The 19,876-nt window shown below is 42.9% G+C and overlaps 1 protein-coding gene across 3 annotated transcripts; it reads left to right on the top strand.

Annotated features, from left to right (window-relative positions):
* Window positions 1-11,836: 11,836 nt before the first annotated feature.
* LOC110745397 (O-fucosyltransferase family protein) lies at window positions 11,837-19,423 on the top strand. 3 transcript variants are annotated; one of them, XM_088246977.1, is made up of 12 exons: window positions 11,837-12,485; window positions 13,253-13,325; window positions 13,960-14,042; window positions 14,728-14,816; window position 15,373; window positions 16,192-16,271; window positions 16,352-16,501; window positions 16,988-17,192; window positions 17,285-17,452; window positions 17,920-18,087; window positions 18,250-18,440; window positions 18,974-19,423. In XM_088246977.1, the coding sequence occupies exons 1-12, from the start codon at window positions 12,117-12,119 to the stop codon at window positions 19,152-19,154; spliced, it is 1,758 nt and encodes a 585-aa protein (XP_088103103.1). In that variant the 5' UTR covers window positions 11,837-12,116; the 3' UTR covers window positions 19,155-19,423. The 3 variants fall into 3 exon arrangements, with proteins under 3 accessions (XP_088103103.1, XP_021801174.2, XP_021801175.2); XM_021945482.2 differs by lacking the exons at window position 15,373; window positions 16,192-16,271 and having other exon boundaries at window positions 11,839-12,485; window positions 16,304-16,501; XM_021945483.2 differs by lacking the exons at window position 15,373; window positions 16,192-16,271 and having other exon boundaries at window positions 11,840-12,485; window positions 13,969-14,042; window positions 16,304-16,501.
* The last annotated feature ends 453 nt before the right edge of the window (window positions 19,424-19,876 follow it).

The raw sequence follows: 19,876 nt of genomic DNA, 5'->3' as shown, positions 1-19,876 counted from the left end.
GGATAATATCTGAATTATCTCGTTTAATTATAAGATAATACCCGATAATTAAGATATTATCCCTTTGATAAGATAATAACCAAATTATTGATATTATCTCATTAATTATAAGATAATATCCCTTTATTATGATAATATCCCAATTAATGGTATTATCTTTATTAATTATGAGATAATACCATATAGTTAAGATATTATCCTGATTAATCAATTATCCCAATAAATGGTTTAATTAATTAATTTAAAGGATAATCTTCTTTTCCACGTGGCATGCTCTGATTGGAGACGAAAATATTTGCTCCCACAAATGCCCCCCAGCTTCTGCATGGCGCTTGTGTGGCATGTAGGAGATGAAATTATTTTTCGAACTCTCCAACTGTATCTGGGCTTTCTTCTGCGAGTTGGACTCCTTTTGCAGATCAGGTTCCCAATTAGAGTACGCTTCTGACTGTTCTTGGAGTTGGATTCCCAGTAGGAATGAGCTTGCGATTCCTTTTTGACCCGGGTTGTCCAGCTTGTATAAATACAGGGCTTCTCTTCACTCTTTCTCACATCGCAAACTTAACTTCTCTACCTTCTAGCTTGAGAAAGATCTTGGAGAGTTTGTACTGCTTGTCGAAGAGAGGAGTTGCCTTGCACAAAGTAAGTCGAGCAAGCAAATATATATTTTATATATATTTTTTCTGATTTTTGGCAGCAAGGTTGTGGTCCAGCATGGGTTGGAGCTAACGCAATAAGGCCTGGTGCAAGTGCTGGGCTCAAGGAGAGAGCATAGAGGAGTTGGGCTCGAAGCAGAGGCCTTGTTCGCTGGGCCTTGTGCGCGACACAAGCTTGCGCTGGGCTGGACCACGAGGCGCGCGCTGACGTGGAGCAAGAGGCCTCGTGCGCTGCACAGGCCTAGAGCGACGTGGGCCGGAGGCCAGGCAGAGGGGCCATGCGTGCTGGAGCGAACGGGCCAAGCTGGATGCGCACTGGGCTTCACAGCGAACTGGGCCAGGAGGCAAACTGGAACTGGAGCTGGGCTGCGCGTCATGGGCTTTCGTGCTGCAATGGAGCTGGGCTGTTCATGCTGGGCTACTTCCTTTTCTTTTCTGCTAGCCCTTTTCTTTTCTGTTTTTTTTTTTTTTTTGTAGCTGCCAGCCCTCTTTTTTCTTTTCTTTGGTATTCTAACTTGTAGAATTTTCTTCTCTTCTTGCAGTTGTCTGTTGATCATGTCTTCTGAAGATGGTAGGAAGTCAAAGCTCCCTTCTGCTGAGAAGACCCGAGTAGGAGCTACTCTAGCATCATCTGCAAGGGTCAAACATCTTTTTGGTGCAGATAGCAAGAGGATTGGTGGTATGCGCAACATTAAGGATGTCCCCCTTAAGCCTCTTGCTGATGAGTGTGGAGATCGTGATCTGCTCCGTGAAATAGTCCGTGCGCGATCTAGTTCACCTGTTGAGAGGCAAAGAGATGCAGATGTTCATATCCGAAGTTCGGGTCGTTTGCACCAGTCGAAGAGCGGAGGTCGATCTGGGAGGTCTGCTCATCCATCCAACCACCATGATCCTGCTGTTGAGTCACGAGCAGTCAAGCGTGGAGTTGATTCGTCGTTTCCAATTTCTTTGGAAGTGAGGTTGGCAGAGGCTAAGAAGGCAAGAAAGTCATCTGCTCGGGCGAAAGGTTCTTCTGCAACATCCGCAGTCGATCCCCAAGTGGGCAAGTCCAGCCCTGCAGGGGATGCAGGAGTGTCTGATCTGCTCAAGACGTATTTTCTATCAAGTCCATCCGCTTGTGCTGGGCTGGTTGATCAAATCCGTCAAGCTGGTGATCTTGGTACCTTTTCAAGTCTTTCCTTGGAAAAACAAAGGGAAGCCACACTTCATCTGCTTCAAAAAGGAGTTGTTTTTGCTGCTGAGACCATTCGGAATTCGTCTGCTGTTGCCCCCTCTTCTGCTCAGCTCAGTGAGTTGGAGAAGAAGAATGCTGAGTTAGTTTGCAAGCTGTCTGCTGAGCAGGCTCGCTATGAGAAGAAGACGTCTGACTTGAGGGCGATGATATCCGAGCTGAAGAGTTCCCTTGCTGAGAAGGATTCCGAGCTTAACTCTTCTGCTGCTGACTTGGCTAGTCGGAAAGATGCTTACTTCCATCTTGAGCGCAAGAATGCCGACATCTCTCACAGCTATGACAAGCTTTTGGCTAGATTTTGTGCCTATCATGAGTCTGCTGAAGAATCCAGGTCTGAAGCTACCGTGGATGCGTACAAGCTGGGCTACATGGACTGCATAAATAGAAAAGATCCATTCTTTGCCATTGGAGATGAAGACATTGAGATGCTTTGTCATGAGCAGGTTAATGCTGTGGACATGGAAGTAGTTGAAGAGAAGGTGGCTGAAGAGGCAGTAGTCGATGGAGCAGGAGAGGATGCAGCCGATGAGGCAGTGGCAGACGTCATAGATCAGGCATGTGAAGCTGTTGAGAGCGTGGCTGATCAGGTGGACGCCGAAGAGGCTGCAGATCAAGGTTCCCCTACCGGCGCTTCGGAGTAGATGAAGACTTTTTTATTTCTTTTCAGCTTTTGTAGTCTGCTTTTTGTTTAGAACAACTGGTCTTATTTGACCTATCTTCTTTTTTGTTTGAACTAGGCTGGTTGGTCACTTTGCTATGGAAATTTCAGCTATTATTTTTTCAACTTCAATTTGCATATTGACTTGTGAACTACTTGAGTAACCGGCTAGTGTCTTGGCTGTACATTTCCCCTTAGGATTTTTGCAAAAGCCAGGGTCCCTCTTAAGGGATTCCGGGCGTATTTTGCATTTTTCCGGAGAAAGCTTAGGACGCTTCTGGTCGTTGCCCTGCGTCTCCCTTAGGACTCTTTTTATGGGCAACTGTATGACTATCCTGCCTCCCTTAGGAAACGGATAGGAACTTGGATATCTCCCTTAGGAAATTCCTGGCGCACCCTGCGTCTCCCTTAGGACGCTTTTTTGTGGGCTGCGTCTCCCAAAGGACGCTTCTGATCGTTGCCCTGCGTCTCCCTTAGGACGCTACTTATGGACAATTGTATGACTATCCTTCCCTCCTTAGGAAATGGATAGGAACCTGGATACCTCCCTTAGGAAATTCCTGGCGCACCCTGCAGCCCCCTTAGGATGCTGCTTTGCGGGCTACGTCTCCTGAAGGACGCTTCTGGTCGTCGCCCTGCGTCTCCCTTAGGACGCTTTTTATGGGCAACTGTTTGGCTATCCTGCCTCCCTTAGGAAACGGATAGGAACCTGGATATTTCCCGCAGAAAGCATGGAGACCTCCTTTTAAGAAATTCCTGGCGCACCCTGCGTCTCCCTTAGGACGCTGCTTTGCGGGCTGCGTCTCCCAAAGGACGCTTCTGGTCGTCTCCCTGCGTCTCCCTTAGGACGCTTTTTATGGGCAACTATATGATTTATCCTGCCTCCCTTAGGAAACGGATAAGAACCTGGATACTTCCCTTAGGAAATTCCTGGCGCACTCTGCGTCTCCCTTAGGACGCTTCTTTGCGGACTGCGTCTCCCGAAGGACGCTTCTGGTTGTCGCCCTGCGTCTCCCGAAGGACGCTGCTTATGGGCAACTGTCTTTTGTTGTGGCACATTTTGGAATTTGCAGTAGTTTGTTTCTCTTCTTCAGAAATGTGCTGGGTTCAGTCATATGCTTGTCGATGAATAGTAAGCCATTGTCAGTAACTGGTGATTGTGGGTAGCCAAATCGACAGATGATGTTTCTCCAGATGAATCGTTCCACGTCAGCTTCTTTAGTAGAGGATAGAGCTTCGGCCTCGATCCATTTAGTAAAGTAATCAGTGGCGACGATCATCATTTCTTTATTAGCTGGTGTCGTTGGCATGGGGCCCACTAAGTCGATGGCCCATTGCATGAAAGGCCACAGACTGTTCTGCGGATGGTAGACTTCGGCAGGCAGGTTAGGAACCGGTTTGTACCGTTGGCAACGATCACATCTTTTGACATACTCGGTCGAGTCGTGGCGCATGGTAGGCCAGAAATAGCCTATGTTTAGAGCCTTCTGGGCGAGTGACCTGCCCCCAGAGTGGTTGCCACACTCGCCGTCGTGAATTTTGTAGAGGACCTCAAGTGTTTGAGGGTATTTTATGCAGGTGAGATGAGGGCCGGAGTATGATCTACGAATGAGCTTGTCGCCTTGCATGTAGTAGTATCTCGTGGCTTTCTGTTGGACCTTCCTAGCTTCGGACTTATCCGTTGGAAGATTTCCATTCACCAAGTAGTCGATGATGGGGTCTTGCCAGCTGGGGTCTTCATCGATCTGCATTGAGTCGATTAGCTCTATTTCTTCGATGCTTGGCCGGTCAAGGTGTTCTACCGGGATGGAGCGTTTGAACTGGGTGTCCAGCGCTGATCCTAGGCTTGCCAGCGCATCTGCATGGGTGTTCTCCGCCCGTGGAACTTGTTGGATGGTGAAAGTAGGGAATTCCTTCAAAAGTCTTTGGACTTTGTCGAGGTACTGGATCATTCTCGGATGTTTTGCCATGTACTCGCCTGAGGCTTGATTCGTGATCAGCTGGGAGTCTGAGTAGATGGCCAATCTCTTGATCGACAGTTCTTTTGCTAGGCGTAGTCCGGCGAGCAATGCCTCATACTCTGCCTCGTTGTTTGAAGCAGGAAAGCCTAGTGTGATGGCTTGTTCCAATAAAGTTCCATCTGGGGTGATTATGACGACGCCTGCCCCTGCTCCTTTGTGGTTTGACGCTCCATCTACATGTAACTGTCACATGTCGTTAGGTAGGTTTGAATCGATGGGAGAGGTATCGTCTGCTTTTTCCTTTACTTTCGTGACCAGCTTCTCTTTTTCGGCTGTTGGAGTGAACTCTACAACAAAATCTGCTAAAGCCTGAGCTTTTATAGCGGTTTTCGGCCGGTAGAGGAGGTCGTATTGACTGAGTTCGATAGCCCATTTCATGAGTCGTTGAGAGGCGTCGTGGCTATGAAGGATCGATCTCAAAGGAAATTCCGTCATGACGATTATCCGGTGCGCTTGATAGTAGGGCCTTAGCTTTCTTGCGGAAACTACAAGCGAAAAAATGAGCTTCTCCATTTTCGGATAGCGAGTCTCTGCGTCGAGGAGAGCTTTTGAAGTGTAGAATGCCGGATGTTGTGGCCCCAGCTCTTCTCGGACGAGAGCTGAGCTGACGGCTGAGTCGGACACTGCCAGGTAGATGTATAAGTCTTCGCCTGGTATCGGTTTTGAGAGTAGGGGAGGTGTAGTGAGATAGGTTTTCAAGTTTTGAAAAGCTACTTCGCACTCGTCATCCCACTTGTCCTTGTGTCCTTTCCTCAAGGCTTTGAAGAATGGCCTGCACTTGTCGGTAGATCTCGAGAGGAATCGGTTGAGAGCCGCTGCTTTACCCGTTAGACTTTGTATCTCCTTTGTTGTGGCAGGTGACTTCATGTTGAGTATAGCCTTGATTTGATTCGGATGTGCCTCAATTCCTCTTTGGGTGACTAAGTAGCCTAGGAATCGGCCAGACGATACTCCGAATGTGTATTTGCTCGGGTTCAACTTCATGTTGTATTTTCGGAGCAGGCTGAATGCCTCGGCGAGGTTTGTGATGTGGTCTGCTCGCTGGGGAGCTTTGACTAACATGTCGTCTACGTAGACCTCCATAGTTTTACCGATTTGCTCCTTGAAAATTTTGTTTACCAGCCTTTGGTAGGTTGCTTCGGCGTTCTTCAGCCCGAAGGGCATGACTTTGTAGCAGTATGTACCTCTTTCGATGATGAAAGAGGTCTTTGCTTTGTCGTCTTCATGCATCATGATTTGATTGTAGCCGGAGTAGGCGTCCATGAAGCTTAGCAGTTGATTGCCGGAAGTTGAATCAACGAGCTGATCAATTCGTGGCAGTGGAAAGTTGTCTTTAGGGCACGCCTTATTGAGGTCGGTGTAGTCGACACACACTCTCCACAGGCCTTTATCTTTCTTTGCTACTAGAACAACGTTCGCCAACCATTCTGCATAGGAGACTTCTTCAATGAAACCAGCAGCTAGGAGCTTGTCGATCTCGGCTTCAATGATGGCAACTCGCTCGGGGGCAAAGTTGCGTCTCTTCTGCGCTACATGCTTAATTGCTGGGTTGACATGTAGGCGATGGCAGATGATCTGGGGATCAATGCCTGGCATGTCGGATGGCGACCATGCGAATATGTCTTTGTTGTTTTGGAGGAAGGTTGCAAGCTCTACCTTTTCCTCCTGGCTTAGGCGCGAGCCGATCCGCGCTTTTCTCTCTGGCTTGTCAGGATCAAGGGGTACTAGCTCGACGTTCTCTTCGGGCTTCCATCCTTCTTCAGGAGAGACCTCCGGACGGATTTCCTCGACTTGGTCCTGATTCTTTGATTGCTATTGGGGAGTAGCTATTCCCTTTCCTTTCTGGTCTGCTCGACTGTCAGGAACGGGATTTGCCTTCTCCTCTAGTTGCTCTACTCCCTTCATATCTGCCTGATTTACAGGGAGGAACTGTGTTTGCTTGCTTCTCTTCAGCCCTTGAGCTGAGCATTTCCTCGCCATTGCCTGATCACTGTTGATCTGACCGATACCGTCCCCAGGGATAGGGTAGCGGATTTTCTGATGTATGGCGGAGGTGATGGCGTTGATTTTGCTGATCCATGGTCTGCCCAGAATGCCATTGTAGGGCGAGACTTCATCAATGACCATGAATGTTTGCGAGCTGATTACAGGTGGGGAGTAGATGTCGAGATCTATCGTGCCTACAGTAACCGTTGTTGCGCCATTGAAGCCGGTTAGTGACCCAGCTGATTTGTTAATTTTTGTCTCTAAGCCCATCTGCTGGATGACTGCCAATTGTAGGATATTGGCTGCACTGCCCTCGTCTGCATGGATTCGATCGACCATGGCCTGAGCAATTTGAATGCTAATGACAAGAGCGTCGTTGTGTGGCAGATCGAGGCCGACTAGATCTTTCTTTTGGAAGCCGATCACGGGATCGTCTTCTGCCGGTGGGAGACTAGTGGAGATCTGGGAGATGACAGTGGCCTGTTTGATTTTCCTCTTCTTTTCCTTTCTGGTCAGCCCAGACTCCTCGGAATCAGCCAGGATTGTGTTAATCCTTATGACTTTTTGAGGTGGCTCCTTGGCGGCATCGCGGTCCTCGATTCGTTGGATGGCCTGCTTCGCGATGAACTCCGTGCAGTGATCTTCTCTCACGAGTTCTTCTAGGTGCGTTTTCCAAGCAAAGCAATTATTCGTATTGTGCCCGTGCGTCGCATGGAAGGCACAATACTTTCTGGTATCCCTCTTATCCGGATCTCCTTTCAAGGGTGGCGGTCTTTTTACCCAAGGTTTGTCCTTTACTTGGGCTAAAATTTGATGTATAGGGATGAAGAACTTGGTGTAGTTCTCCTTTGTCGTAGCGTCTCCTTGTGGGCGCGACCTACATTTGTCTTTTTCCCTGCTGCTAAACCTGTCGCTTCTTTAGCTTGCTCGCTTGGTCGGCTGATCTTCCCGCTCGGTGGACTTCTTCGCGGCGATTCGATCGTCATCCCAGAGCGCGTAGCGTTCCGCAGTCGCGAAGACCTCTGCCAGAGTCTGGCTGGGAGTGACAGTCAGCTCGCGGTATAAGTCGTGCTCAGCTGGAAGACCTTTCGTGAATGCAGTGGACGCGATTCGGTCATCGCATCCTACGATGTTAGCCTTTTCTGCTTTGAATCTCTTGATGTAATCTCGAAGAGATTCATTGGGCTTCTTGCGCAGGTTGTACAGGTGGTCAGGGTTCTTCTTGATCGTCCGATAAGAAGTGTACTCTTTGGTGAAGACATAAGCAAGCTCCTTGAAGCTGTTGATCGACCCGGAGGGCAGAGTATGGAACCAGTCCTGAGCTGCTCCTCGCAAAGTCATTGCAAACACCTTGCACATTAGGGCGTCTTCGGCTTTGTAGAGAATCATAAGGCTCTTGAAATGCTTCAGATGGATTTCGGGATCGGAATCCCCTTTGAAGCAGGTGAAAGAGGGCGTTGAGAATCGTTTCGGATGAGTAGCCTGCTCGATTTCGGCAGTGAAAGGTGAGGAATTTGCTCGGTCTACTTCCATGCGTAGTGTATCTTCGAAATTTCCGCCAATCTTTAAGTCTCGAAGTCGGTTATTTACAAGCTTCTCAACGTCTTCCACAAGCATGGTTAGTCGGTCACGTGGGCGACCTCGGCGATTTGGACGACGCTGACTGACTTCCTCGTTGGTTCGCGAGGGTTGACCTTCTCGGCTGCGCTGCCTTGGCGGCGTGTTGGTAGACTGCGCTTGCGAGGTATTCTCCGCTTGGCGGTGAGAATTGGTTCTTCGAGAGTGAGCAGCGGAGCGCCTTTCTTCACGGTCCTCATTGTGAGGGTTATCTAGTTGACCTCCCTGAGAGCCTAGCCCTTCGTGAACATTTCTTTGTGAGTGAGCAGAGGAGCGCCTTTCTTCACGATCCTCATTGCGATGGCCGTCGGGTTGACCTCTCTGGGAGCCTAGCCTTTCCAGAACGTTTCCCTGCGGGCCCAGGCGAGCTCGGATGCCAGGTTGTGGGCCTAGCCTTTCACGCACATTGGCCCTTAGATTCAATCTAGATGGGAGACTTCGTCTGCTCTGAGTGTGGCTCGCAGATGCTTGCGACATGTCGACAAGCTGACCACGTTGTTGTCCATCTCCTTGTCTGCTTACCCCTGCTCTACCTGCTCGGTACCCATCGAACTACATGTCGGCGTGTCCGTCCATCCTTCTCTCTTCACCCAGTTGTCCAAGGCCAAGGTTTTGAGCCATGCTTATGTGGTTGATGAGTTGGTCAACTTTCTGAGCTAGCTGGTCGACTCTCAGATTGAGGTCTACTTGACTTCGTGGATCGGGAGGAGAGAAGTGCGTGGAGCCCAATTGCACACGGGCTAGGGCTTCATTAGAGGTGTGAGCGAGAGCATGCGTCGGGCGCGGAGGCAATGGAGGGAATGGATGAAGTTGCTCCAAGATTGGGCCAAAGTCGGCGGTGGTAGTGAGCCCACCTTGATGAGAGGTTCCCCCATGCTCGGCGGCGGTGCTATGACGGTGGCCAGATCCGGCCACGGGGCCTTGAGATGGTATGACGACGGCTAGCGCGGTGGTCCCAGCTGCGGGTCCAGCAAGTGGCGCGGTGGTTTGTTGCGGGTTCATGGCGGCTAAAGGTGGTGGTGCCACCATGTCGACCGCGGGATCGTGGAAGGAGTAGCTTTGGGCCGTCACGGATTTTGCCATCGCGGCGGTCTTGCCCCTCGTCTTCATGCTTCCAACCATGGTTGTTTGGAAGGCTTCGGTGGATTGGAAAATAGGAGGAACGGATTCCTTGAGCACGCGTTGAGTATAACTCGTGCTCTCAATGAAAGCACCAAATGTTTGTGCAAATAATCTCGCGGGAGAATATTCGCTTCTAGATCCTTCAACCTTCGATCTTCCTTCTCTCTCCTTCTCGATTCCTGTAAAAAAGACTGGAGTAAATAGACCACACCCGGGGGGTGTTGGCCAAAGGCCCTCCGATGCCTAAGTTAGTTCGAGTGTTTGTAGGAAAACAATAGCTAAGCAAAGGGTACGGAGTTTGTATGTATGGTGTGAACCGGGTGGCCGGAGCCGTGTGTGGTGGCCGGAGCCGTGTGGAGAAATTATGGAGAGTGGAGAGTGGAGAGGGAGAGAGAGAGCTTCGGGTATTTTCTCGGGTTTTAGATGTAGGTTTCGAAGTACCTTGAATGATGAATGAAGTCATCTATTTATAGGAGCCTCGGGGCTAGGGTTTCGTAGAGATCGAGTCGGATAATATCTGAATTATCTCGTTTAATTATAAGATAATACCCGATAATTAAGATATCATCCCTTTGATAAGATAATAACCAAATTATTGATATTATCTCATTAATTATAAGATAATATCCCAATTAATGGTATTATCTTTATTAATTATGAGATAATACCATATAGTTAAGATATTATCCTGATTAATCAATTATCCCAATAAATGGTTTAATTAATTAATTTAAAGGATAATCTTCTTTTCCACGTGGCATGCTCTGATTGGAGACGAAAATATTTGCTCACACACTACCCTCACACAAAGTACCCTAATGTCAATTATCCCAATAAATGGTTTAATTAATTAATTTAAAGGATAATCTTCTTTTCCACGTGGCATGCTCTGATTGGAGACGAAAATATTTGCTCACACACTACCCTCACACAAAGTAATGTCATTAGTCCCACATAGAAGAAATCACAATTGATGCATCCCATCTCTTATCCATAAATAGGTCATGTAGCCCAATGCACATATAATATTTTATTCACACGTGTATTATTACTCTGTCAAATTAGTTCCCTAAACAACATTCGTGTCGTGATTCTCTCTTTTGCAAATCTCCATCTCATTGGACATGTACTGCATATACTAAAATATTGTCTTGGGCGAGTCATGTGCACTTACCATTTGTTTTAGTTCTATTATTTTATAAATTTTATTTATGTTGTGCTTGGTTTATTGAACACATTTCATGTTTTGCTTCTCTCTTTTGTCTTCTTCTATGCTAATGAGCTGACACCAAAGCTCTTATTTTATGTTGAGTAATAGTACGAGTAAGTCTTAAACAGCCCCTTGAAATATTGATGCAAATAGACGAATTTTTGTTCTACGTCTTCGAGCTATATACCACCGTTTAATTCTAGTAATTGAATAAATGAAACTTTGATGAATAACTAATAGATTTCCTTTATTTCAATTATTGTGTCCAAGGACGTGATCTATATAAACTTATTGAGAGAGAGAGAGTGTGTGTGTCCCTTGTAGGGCCCATTCCATATTGTATTTCACTAATGCAAACCGTCTATTTTGTAGATACTTATTCAAAGATCATCTATACAAAAAAATCACTTGAATCCGATATCATTTGACAACTCAATCGAATTATTGACATTTTAGTACTTTCTTGAAGCACCGTGTTCATTGATTTTGTATGACACAATTGGATATCGAAGCGGTTTCTGATTTGTCTAATTTTTTGCAAGGATGATTTATGAATGTAAACTTACAAAATAGATGGTTTCTGTAACATCTTACATCGACCAACGGAGAGGGGGTGATGTGCCTGATACGCACATGCCCACTTCCATCTAACACGAGGCCTTTTGGGAGCTCACTGGCTTCAGATTCAATGGAAGCTCTGGGATGTGACAGTTTCAATAGTTGAAAAAATATTTGTATGGGGCCCTAAAAGGTGTCCCTCAATAAAAGTGGATTGTATATATATAGAAATTCTCCTATACAGACATCCGGACGTTATTATCATGAGAACGCCATGTATTTTGTATTACCCCTCCTTACTTTCTTGTTTATTTACAATAATATCCGCACAATAATAACGTGCGGACATCCGGATAAGAGACTAACTATATATATATATATTGTGTTTTAATGCAAGTGAAATTGAGGAAAATAAAAATCAAACATAAGACTTTGAATACATGATGAATGCTATTGACCACTTAGAGAGTGAAGATAATAAAATTGCTAGGAGGTTGCCTTGTGTTTATTTTTTTGTTGAAAATAAATTGTGTCATTTTTTTTTTTTGACATATGCTAGGGAGATCAACTTGGGATACCAACTTGGGATACCAACTCTCTAATAGAGCGTGAGACCCATTGTATTGGTGGGCTCCACCTCTATTAGAGAGTTGGTATCCAAGTTGGTCTCCCTAACATTTTCCCTAAAATAAATTGTACAATTTGATTGAGTGAAGATAAGCTTTCCACTTGATAAAACAACAATATTTTTATCTTACCAGTCTGGGGCCACCGGAAACCACACCCACACACCCACAAACCCACACACCCACACCACTCTCTCATCAAAGCTGGCATCTCCAGTTCCCGTGATTCATGACAGCCGCCCTCCCCACGCGTTCTCCTTTATTATCTTGTCTTTCCCCCAAACCACCCAAAACCTCTCTCTCTCTTTCTCTCTCTCTTTCTTTCTCTCATGTTATCACATAATGTCTCCTCCTCATCTCCTCTCTCCCACAATCAGATCTCGACTCTCCTCTCTCCCTAGAAATTTCTAGAACCCTAGTTCTCTCCTCCAATGCACGGCTACAGCCGGCTCGGCAATCCCCGAGCCGCTGGCTCTCCGCCGTCCTCCCCACGCTGCCGCCACGGCCGGAACAAGAACGCCGGCGGCAGAGGCCCCAAGCAGAGCATTGTGGAGAAAGTTTTGGTTTTGCTAATTTCGGTCGTTTTTAAGCGCCGAGGCGTGCTTTTGTTCGCGCCATTGTTGTACATTTCGGGGATGTTGTTGTATATGGGGTCGGTGAGCTTCGATGTAGTTAGTTTGAAAAACGCTGTTGTTGTTGTTAGTAAGCGGTCGCCGCCGGGCTCCTTGTATAGGAGCCCTCAGGTTTTTCAGAAGCTTTGGCCTTATATGCAGGCTGAGAGCAATCACACTCACAATTTTGTAAGTGCTTTTTCTGTTTTATCCGAACTTTGTTTGTATTGGATTGGCTGTGCGATTGAAAATACAGCTTTTTGTTGTGTGTTTGTAAGTTCTTAGAGTTTGAGCATTATACCAATCAATGTGCATGCTTATTTGTTCAGTTTGATATGCATTGTAGTCCACTTTCTATTACGTATTAGGATTTCTTGATTTGGGTATGTATAAAGGACACTTAGTTTAATCAGCATAGCCAAAAATAACACTGCAGTCATCAAATCAAAATACCTTTGATACAAAAATTTACTGTCTTTATACGAAATCACTGCAATCTCTAGCCCTCTAGAGTAACCTCTTCTGTGGGGTTACTATCTTTTCTTAGAGCATCCACAGTGGGGGGTGTATAAGGGGGTGTATGTTAAATATACACCCATTGTGATCGGAATCACCCGCAATGGGGGGTGTATATGAATGTATAATTACATCACCACCTTGGAGATGTATATTTAGATGCAATTGTACATCTTTTTTTACATCTCTTGCAGGTGGGACCCAGCTGCAAAAAGGTGAGGGAAAATGGAGAAAAGTGGCTTTACACCCCCGAAAATACACCCTCTCATTGGAGCAAAAAGTGTATTTACACCCCCGGGAGGTGTAAAGGGGATGTAAAAGTGGCTTTACACCCCCCCACTGTGGATGCTCTTATGCACTTCTGCAAAAATTTCTTAATGATGTTTACAGCCAATGTGAACTATGTGAATTGACTATATACTGATATGAAAATCGTGCAGTTGATGACAGTGTGGAATTCAAAAGTGCATCAAGTTTGGAAGCCTTGTATTAGCAAAGATACACCAAAAGAAGGTTTGAGTTTTCCATATGAGGATCACTGTTAACTGACAATGACCTAATTGACGGATGGATGCATTTATTTTACTGGTTACCAGATTTTGCTTAATCAAACTCATCATGTAGTGGGTGTTGCAGCCTCTCTTGGCAATATGCGCCCCACACTACACTCTCAACCATTTTTAGATGAGGCTTTATAATATATATGGGTTTCAAATGCCAGATAAAGAGAATATCACCACATGCATGCTGTACACTGGTGGAGCGATAGGGTTGGAGGGTGCATAAGAAAATACTAAACATGGTTTATTCCAAAAGGAAAAACACTCCGTCTCTGTCCAGTACACACACACACACACACACACATGCACAAATGTTTACCAAGATATCATGCTTCATCTTCACTTGTTGTGTGGAAAAATACTTATTGAAAAATGTTTTGTAGAAAGATATATGACATGTTTTCGTTAAGTGATATGTTATTCCTTATTATGTTTAGATTGCTCTATTTGCTCGTGTATCTTTAACTTAACGTGGCAGGAATTTGAATTTGAATTTGTGTTATTTGATAATTGGCAAATAGAATGAATAATTATGTGGTTGTTAAAACTAAATGAATAACTAACTTCTGTTTTTTTAATACTTGGAGGGAATATAGGAACAGCATTACCAAAGTCAAATGGTTTATTTATAATTGAAGCGAATGGTGGGTTGAACCAGCAGCGCTTATCGGTAGGTGTGATTGTATCTTACTGAAATTCATTTTCTTAATCAGCCCTTTGTTTGATTTATTGTTATTTTGATGTTTGTGGTTTGGATCTTTGCGTAAAGAAATTAATCAGTGACAGAGTTTGTAGTGTTCATTTCAAAGTTTTCTTTTATTCTTGTTTTTTGGTTATAAAGTGAAAATATACTCCTTAATGTGGATGAAGTGTGTTTTTTTGGAAACACCAGGAACTGTCTTTTTGTACTTTTGGTTATGAATCTTTTGTCTTTTTGAGGAGGCTTGATATATACATATATATATATATATATGCACACTCAATCAATGACGAAAAGGAGCGTTGCACATTGTTGTCACGTAGGAGAGACAAACTATATGCATATAATGCTCTATTTCTATTGGTGTGATATGTTGCTGGACTGTCAATCATAACAATTTGATTGACAGTTTGGCAATCTTTCATGCTAAATTTCTTTGTATAGTTTTAGTCAGACGTACATGAATATATATATGGGACTGTGTTCTCATTTTATTCCACCTAATTACACTTGGACAAAAAGTTTGTGCGTGCATTTTATGAATAGGCTAGATTTGGACACTTGCGTCTAAAATAGTTGTCTCAACCGTGTCTTGTGCCTCTTGGCTTTTTTTTTTTTTTTTCCTCTGACATTTATCTTCACAACTTCAATATAGATATGTGATGCAGTTGCTGTGGCTGGACTTTTGAATGCAACTCTTCTGATCCCAATTTTTCATCTAAATAGTGTTTGGAGAGACTCAAGGTGATTATTTGATTTATTGTACCATTATGATTATGATCTTAATCACCATCAGCTGCATTACCATCTATGTGGTGACTTTTGTATTCTATTATCTTTCTAAATAGTTTGCCATAGTTGGTTCAGCACAATATAACTATGCTAACTTAATTGCTAGATTGCTCTTGCATCGTCCTTGGTTATTGTACTGCACTTATTTCCCACTTCCTTGCTCTTGTCCCGAAATATAAAATAGAATAAAAAATACACTCTGCAAAACAATTTAGAAAGATCATCCCCCCCTCTCTCTCTCTCGCCCGTCGATAAAGTTTTACAAATTACCTAAAAAGGACAAAAGTAATTAAGAAATAAAAAAATTTGGCCGGGCAGCATGTCAGTGCCCAGACATGAGGCGTGCTGCCATGCCAGTGTCCAGCCCATTGAGGTACTGCCATAATAAAAAAGGTTGGCTGGGGCGCTGCTGATAGTTCCATACCTATGGGGGTACCATCGCCCATGACTAACATAAGAAAAGCGGGTTAGGATTAGGGCTTGGGGTCATTTTGGAATGTGGGGTAAGGGTTGCAGAGAAACACCTCTGCTCTGGAAAAAAGTCAAAAGGGCGTACACCTAATTTAACAGGTGCTCGCGCAAAGGTGCAATAAGACTTTACCTATGAGTTACTCGGCTCTTGGGTTTTCTTTTTTCATTTTTAAGAAAAACCTTAACTCTAAATGATGTGATTCGACCCAAAAAAAAAACTCTAAATGATGTATTCTGGCTGGGTTTCTTTTATCCTTTTCCAAATCAGATACTAAAGAAAATGTCAAAATAAAAACCTATACTGATTACCCAGTCTCCCTAAAATAACAAAATGCTCTGAGAAAAACCAACTGAGATTGATTTCCCCTCTTCATTAGCTTAATACCCAAAACCAAGTCACCTCCATCCTCATTAGATCCAAGTCCACAAATCAATTTTCCTAGCCTTCTCAATTTCCCAAAATCCAGACCTTTCCCTACCATCTTCCGTAGTTGGCAGTGCAATCAACATCATCCATCAACACTTTTCTCTGCAAATCTGCTTTGGTACCGTCACATATAATCAATCACTCCATTATTCTTTTATTATGAAGGGTTTAAATGAAGTTGAGTTGCACTTAAAGCTCCATTGCAAAATAATTGTTGATTCTGGAAAGGGGAAGACATTTTTCCCTAAATGAAGCTGGGTTGTAGTTGTAATGATGCAAGGCTTCATCAAAAAGTGCTAACCCAAGATAATAGTTCATGCAAAGGTTTGCATATATATTGGATGCAATATACAATATGATCTCACAGCATTTTGATTGGTGCATGGTTGTCTAACGGGTCCTAAGCTTCAAAATTTGACCACTTTGAAGGGAAAATGCTGGCCACTACTGAGAGATTATGTAAAGCGTGACACTATGATAGTGAAAAGTTCATGTTTTGATAATGCAAGGTATTGACCGCTCTATTTTCAACTTGTTGCAGCCACTTTGGGAACATATTTGATGAAGATTTCTTCATTCATGCTCTCAGAAATCACGTGAATGTGGTCAGGGAGCTCCCAGGTGATATACTTGAGCGGTTTGACAATAATATAAGCAACATTGTGAATTTGAGAGTGAAAGGTTGGTCAAGTCCAGCTTACTATCTTCAAAAGGTCCTCCCAAAGTTGGAGAAAATGGGGTATGCATCTTACCTGTAGTTTTATTTATAATTACAATTTGTTATATATATAATTTGAGAGACACCCTTTAGGGTCCCTTACAAATTTTTTTTCAACGATCCAAACGATATTTTTTAAGTCTACATTCATAGATCATCCTTACAAAAAATTCGACAAATCGGAAACCGTTTTGACATCCAATTGTGTCCAAAATTAATGAACACGGTGCTTTAAGAAAGTACTAAAATTTCAATAATTCAATTGAGTGGTCAAATGATATCGGATTCAAGTGATTTTTTGTAGAGATGATCTTTGAATGAATATCTACAAAATAGACGGTTTGAATCAGTGAAATACAATACGGAGTGGGCCCTACAAGGGTGTCTCTCAAATAAGCTTATTTGAGGGATCCCTCAATTGAAGCTCACTATATATATATATGTACATGGGCGTGCATTACATTGTATGTGACAGCTATATATAGTTTCCCTCAATCCATATTGCAGGGCTGTGCGCATTGCACCTTTTTCCAACAGATTGGCTCATGCAGTTCCTTCAAATGTGCAAAGGCTTAGATGCTTAGCCAATTTCGAAGCACTGAGGTTCTCAAATTCTATAAGAATTCTTGCAGATAAAATGGTTGATCGAATGATTAAAAGCAGCTCCCACAGCGGGGGAAAATATGTTTCAGTACATCTTCGATTTGAAGAGGTGTATATTTGTTCATCTTTTAAATGAACAGTTTCTGAGTTCTTCAGTAGCTGTTTTTCCTTAAGTTCTAAATGCTATTCTCTTTATCAAAGGACATGGTTGCGTTTTCATGCTGTGAATATGATGGTGGCGAGGAAGAGAAACATGAAATGGATATTGCTCGAGAAAGAGGTTGGAGAGGAAAATTCAGGAGAAGGGGTAGAGTAATAAGGCCAGGTGCAAATCGTGTGGATGGGAAATGCCCTTTAACCCCGTTAGAGGTATAAAGCTGTCTTTCTTTCTTTTGATTTGAATTTCTTAATTTCTTTTCTGTTGCATGGGTAAACTGTTCTTAAAACACTTTAAATTAAATTCCTTAAACAGAACAAGCCTATAACGCAATGTTCAGATGTCTTTCACAGATAATTTCTACTTCTACTACAATCAACTACTTTGGAGTATAACAACAACAGTAGTAATAATTAACTGAAGTAGATACGTCATGCAGCTTCCAGTAATTATAAAATGTATTGCAGGTTTATTTTTTTAGTTTACTTTTGTAATTTTTTTTATTTAGGGAGTAGGGAGCTATAATAGGTTTTATAGCTAAAAATATGGGGCATACCCAATATGAATGAAATCTGATTACTGTGAAAGATTCTGTTTTCCTTCTGTCATCTCTTTTGCATTCTATGATTAGTGTGCAGTTCTTTTTGAATTCTGACCAATGAAGTATCTTATGCTGTAGGTAGGAATGATGCTCAGGGGAATGGGATTTGATAATACCACCTCAGTATACATAGCAGCAGGAATAATTTATAAAGCAGAGAAGTACATGGCTCCTCTTAAACAGATGTTTCCACGCTTGGAAATGAAAGACACACTGGCTACTGCAGAAGAACTTGCTCCTTTTAAGGTACCACATGAATCATGTTATTTGCATTTTCCATCCAATTACACACAGAACAAAAGCAAGCATTAGCTTGAAACTAGTGATATATTTATTATACCATCTCTACAGTAGGTCCATTGGGTTAGGGTCAAGTTAATCTTTTCAATGCCAACATTTCTGATGTAGGGCCACTTATCTAGATTGGCTGCTCTTGATTACACGGTTTGCCTTCACAGTGAAGTATTTGTCACCACTCAGGGTGGAAATTTTCCCCACTTCTTGATGGGTCACAGGCGGTATCTCTTTGGTGGACATTCAAAGACAATCAACCCTGATAAAAGAAAATTAGCGCTGTTGTTTGATAATCCCAGTATCAGGTATAATGTGGTTGAACTGTCCAGTTACGTTTGTATTGATCTGTTGAATAAGTAACAGTTCTTTATTTATGTAAGCTACAACATGGGGGTAGTGGTAACTAATAACAGTTTTTTGTCTTTCTACATTTTAAATTTGTGCATATTACAGATATTAAAATTCGATTGAGAATACAAAAATCATCTAAACAGTTCTACCGTTCAACTTTTTGTTTTGTGGTAGGCTAGGAATGTGCATTGTCATCTGTTTGATGTTTGTTAACTTTGAGAACCTCAGGATTCACTGTAATGGGTTTGTTATGGTTGTCGATTCCAAATTATATAAGAGAAATTAGTTGTATAAAGATTACACTAGCAGATAATAAAAGGGGCAAATAATGGAAGTTTAAGCACATAAACAAACAAACATGTATGCAATTTGTTTTACCTCCAATGACTTCTTGTTGATCTGTTCATTCACAGCCTTATTTTTCACTATAAAGCAGCTTAGACAAGCAACTTTACATGTTTGTTCATCGACATTTCTTATTTTGCAGATGGGAAGATTTCAAATGGCAGATGCAAGACATGCTTCGCCGTAGTGACCAAAAAGGTGTTGAACTGAAAAAACCCAGTGCGTCACTATATACATTTCCCATGCCAGATTGTATGTGTAAAGAAGCAGAAGCTAGAAACGAAAGCAGTAACACAACAAACAAGACTGATTTCAATACATAAAATTATTCTCTAGGGTTCCAATTTTTTTGTTCACCTGTAATTTAGTGTATCATTCAATTGTCATTTTAGAAAAGTAGTGTATCATTCAAATAAGTTGTGAAATTTTCTTTCATTCGAGTAGAGGGAAGCGTATCCTAAGGTATTGTTTTTTTGGGTTGGTTTACTCTGCGACTTGGTAGTTTGTTACTCAAAATTCATTGTACATGTACAATAACGGATCAAGGGAAAATTCTTTTGCAGTAATCAAATTCTCTCCTTTCCTTTGGTGATCGGATTGTCGGCATGCTTTGATATTCTATTGAGGTACTGTATGCTGCCCTTATTTTTGTGCCCTGTTCGGCAAGGACCAATTGTTTCCTTTTTTTTTAGTTGACATTTTTTTATTGCTTAAAATGGAATAGGATATTTTACTAATATATTTTTTTATATAATTATTTTTATTTATGTAGAATGTGTTCTTGTCCAAAACGACATTGGTATTGGGTCTAGGGTTGAGCATCTTGGTTTTAGATCCTGGGTTTTTGCATTTAAGGTTTATATCAGAAAGGTAATCGAGTGGAAAAAGACATTAGCAAGCCTTTGAAAGTTGAAACATCAACTGGTCTCAGTAATACTTCTCAATAAAGGTTCCATATATGTCCCCACTCTAGTTAGCACCAACCAGCTGATTGTGGTTAGCTTCACAAATGGTGAAAATATCTCTGTGTAATCAGCTCCCTCCT

This window comes from Prunus avium, chromosome 1 (assembly GCF_965620075.1).
Source record: "Prunus avium chromosome 1, drPruAviu1.hap1.1, whole genome shotgun sequence".
Classification (NCBI taxonomy): Eukaryota; Viridiplantae; Streptophyta; class Magnoliopsida; order Rosales; family Rosaceae; genus Prunus; species Prunus avium.
This window is presented reverse-complemented; position numbering and strand designations above follow the sequence as displayed.

Excerpts from the sequence above, each read along its gene's own strand:
- LOC110745397 (XM_088246977.1), top strand. The coding sequence starts at position 12,117 with ATGCACGGCTACAGCCGGCTCGGCAATCCCCGAGCCGCTGGCTCTCCG. Across the intron at positions 13,326-13,959 it reads CAAAGATACACCAAAAGAAG|GGAATATAGGAACAGCATTA; the intron begins GTTTGAGTTTTC and ends TAATACTTGGAG. Across the intron at positions 18,441-18,973 it reads TTTGATAATCCCAGTATCAG|ATGGGAAGATTTCAAATGGC; the intron begins GTATAATGTGGT and ends CTTATTTTGCAG.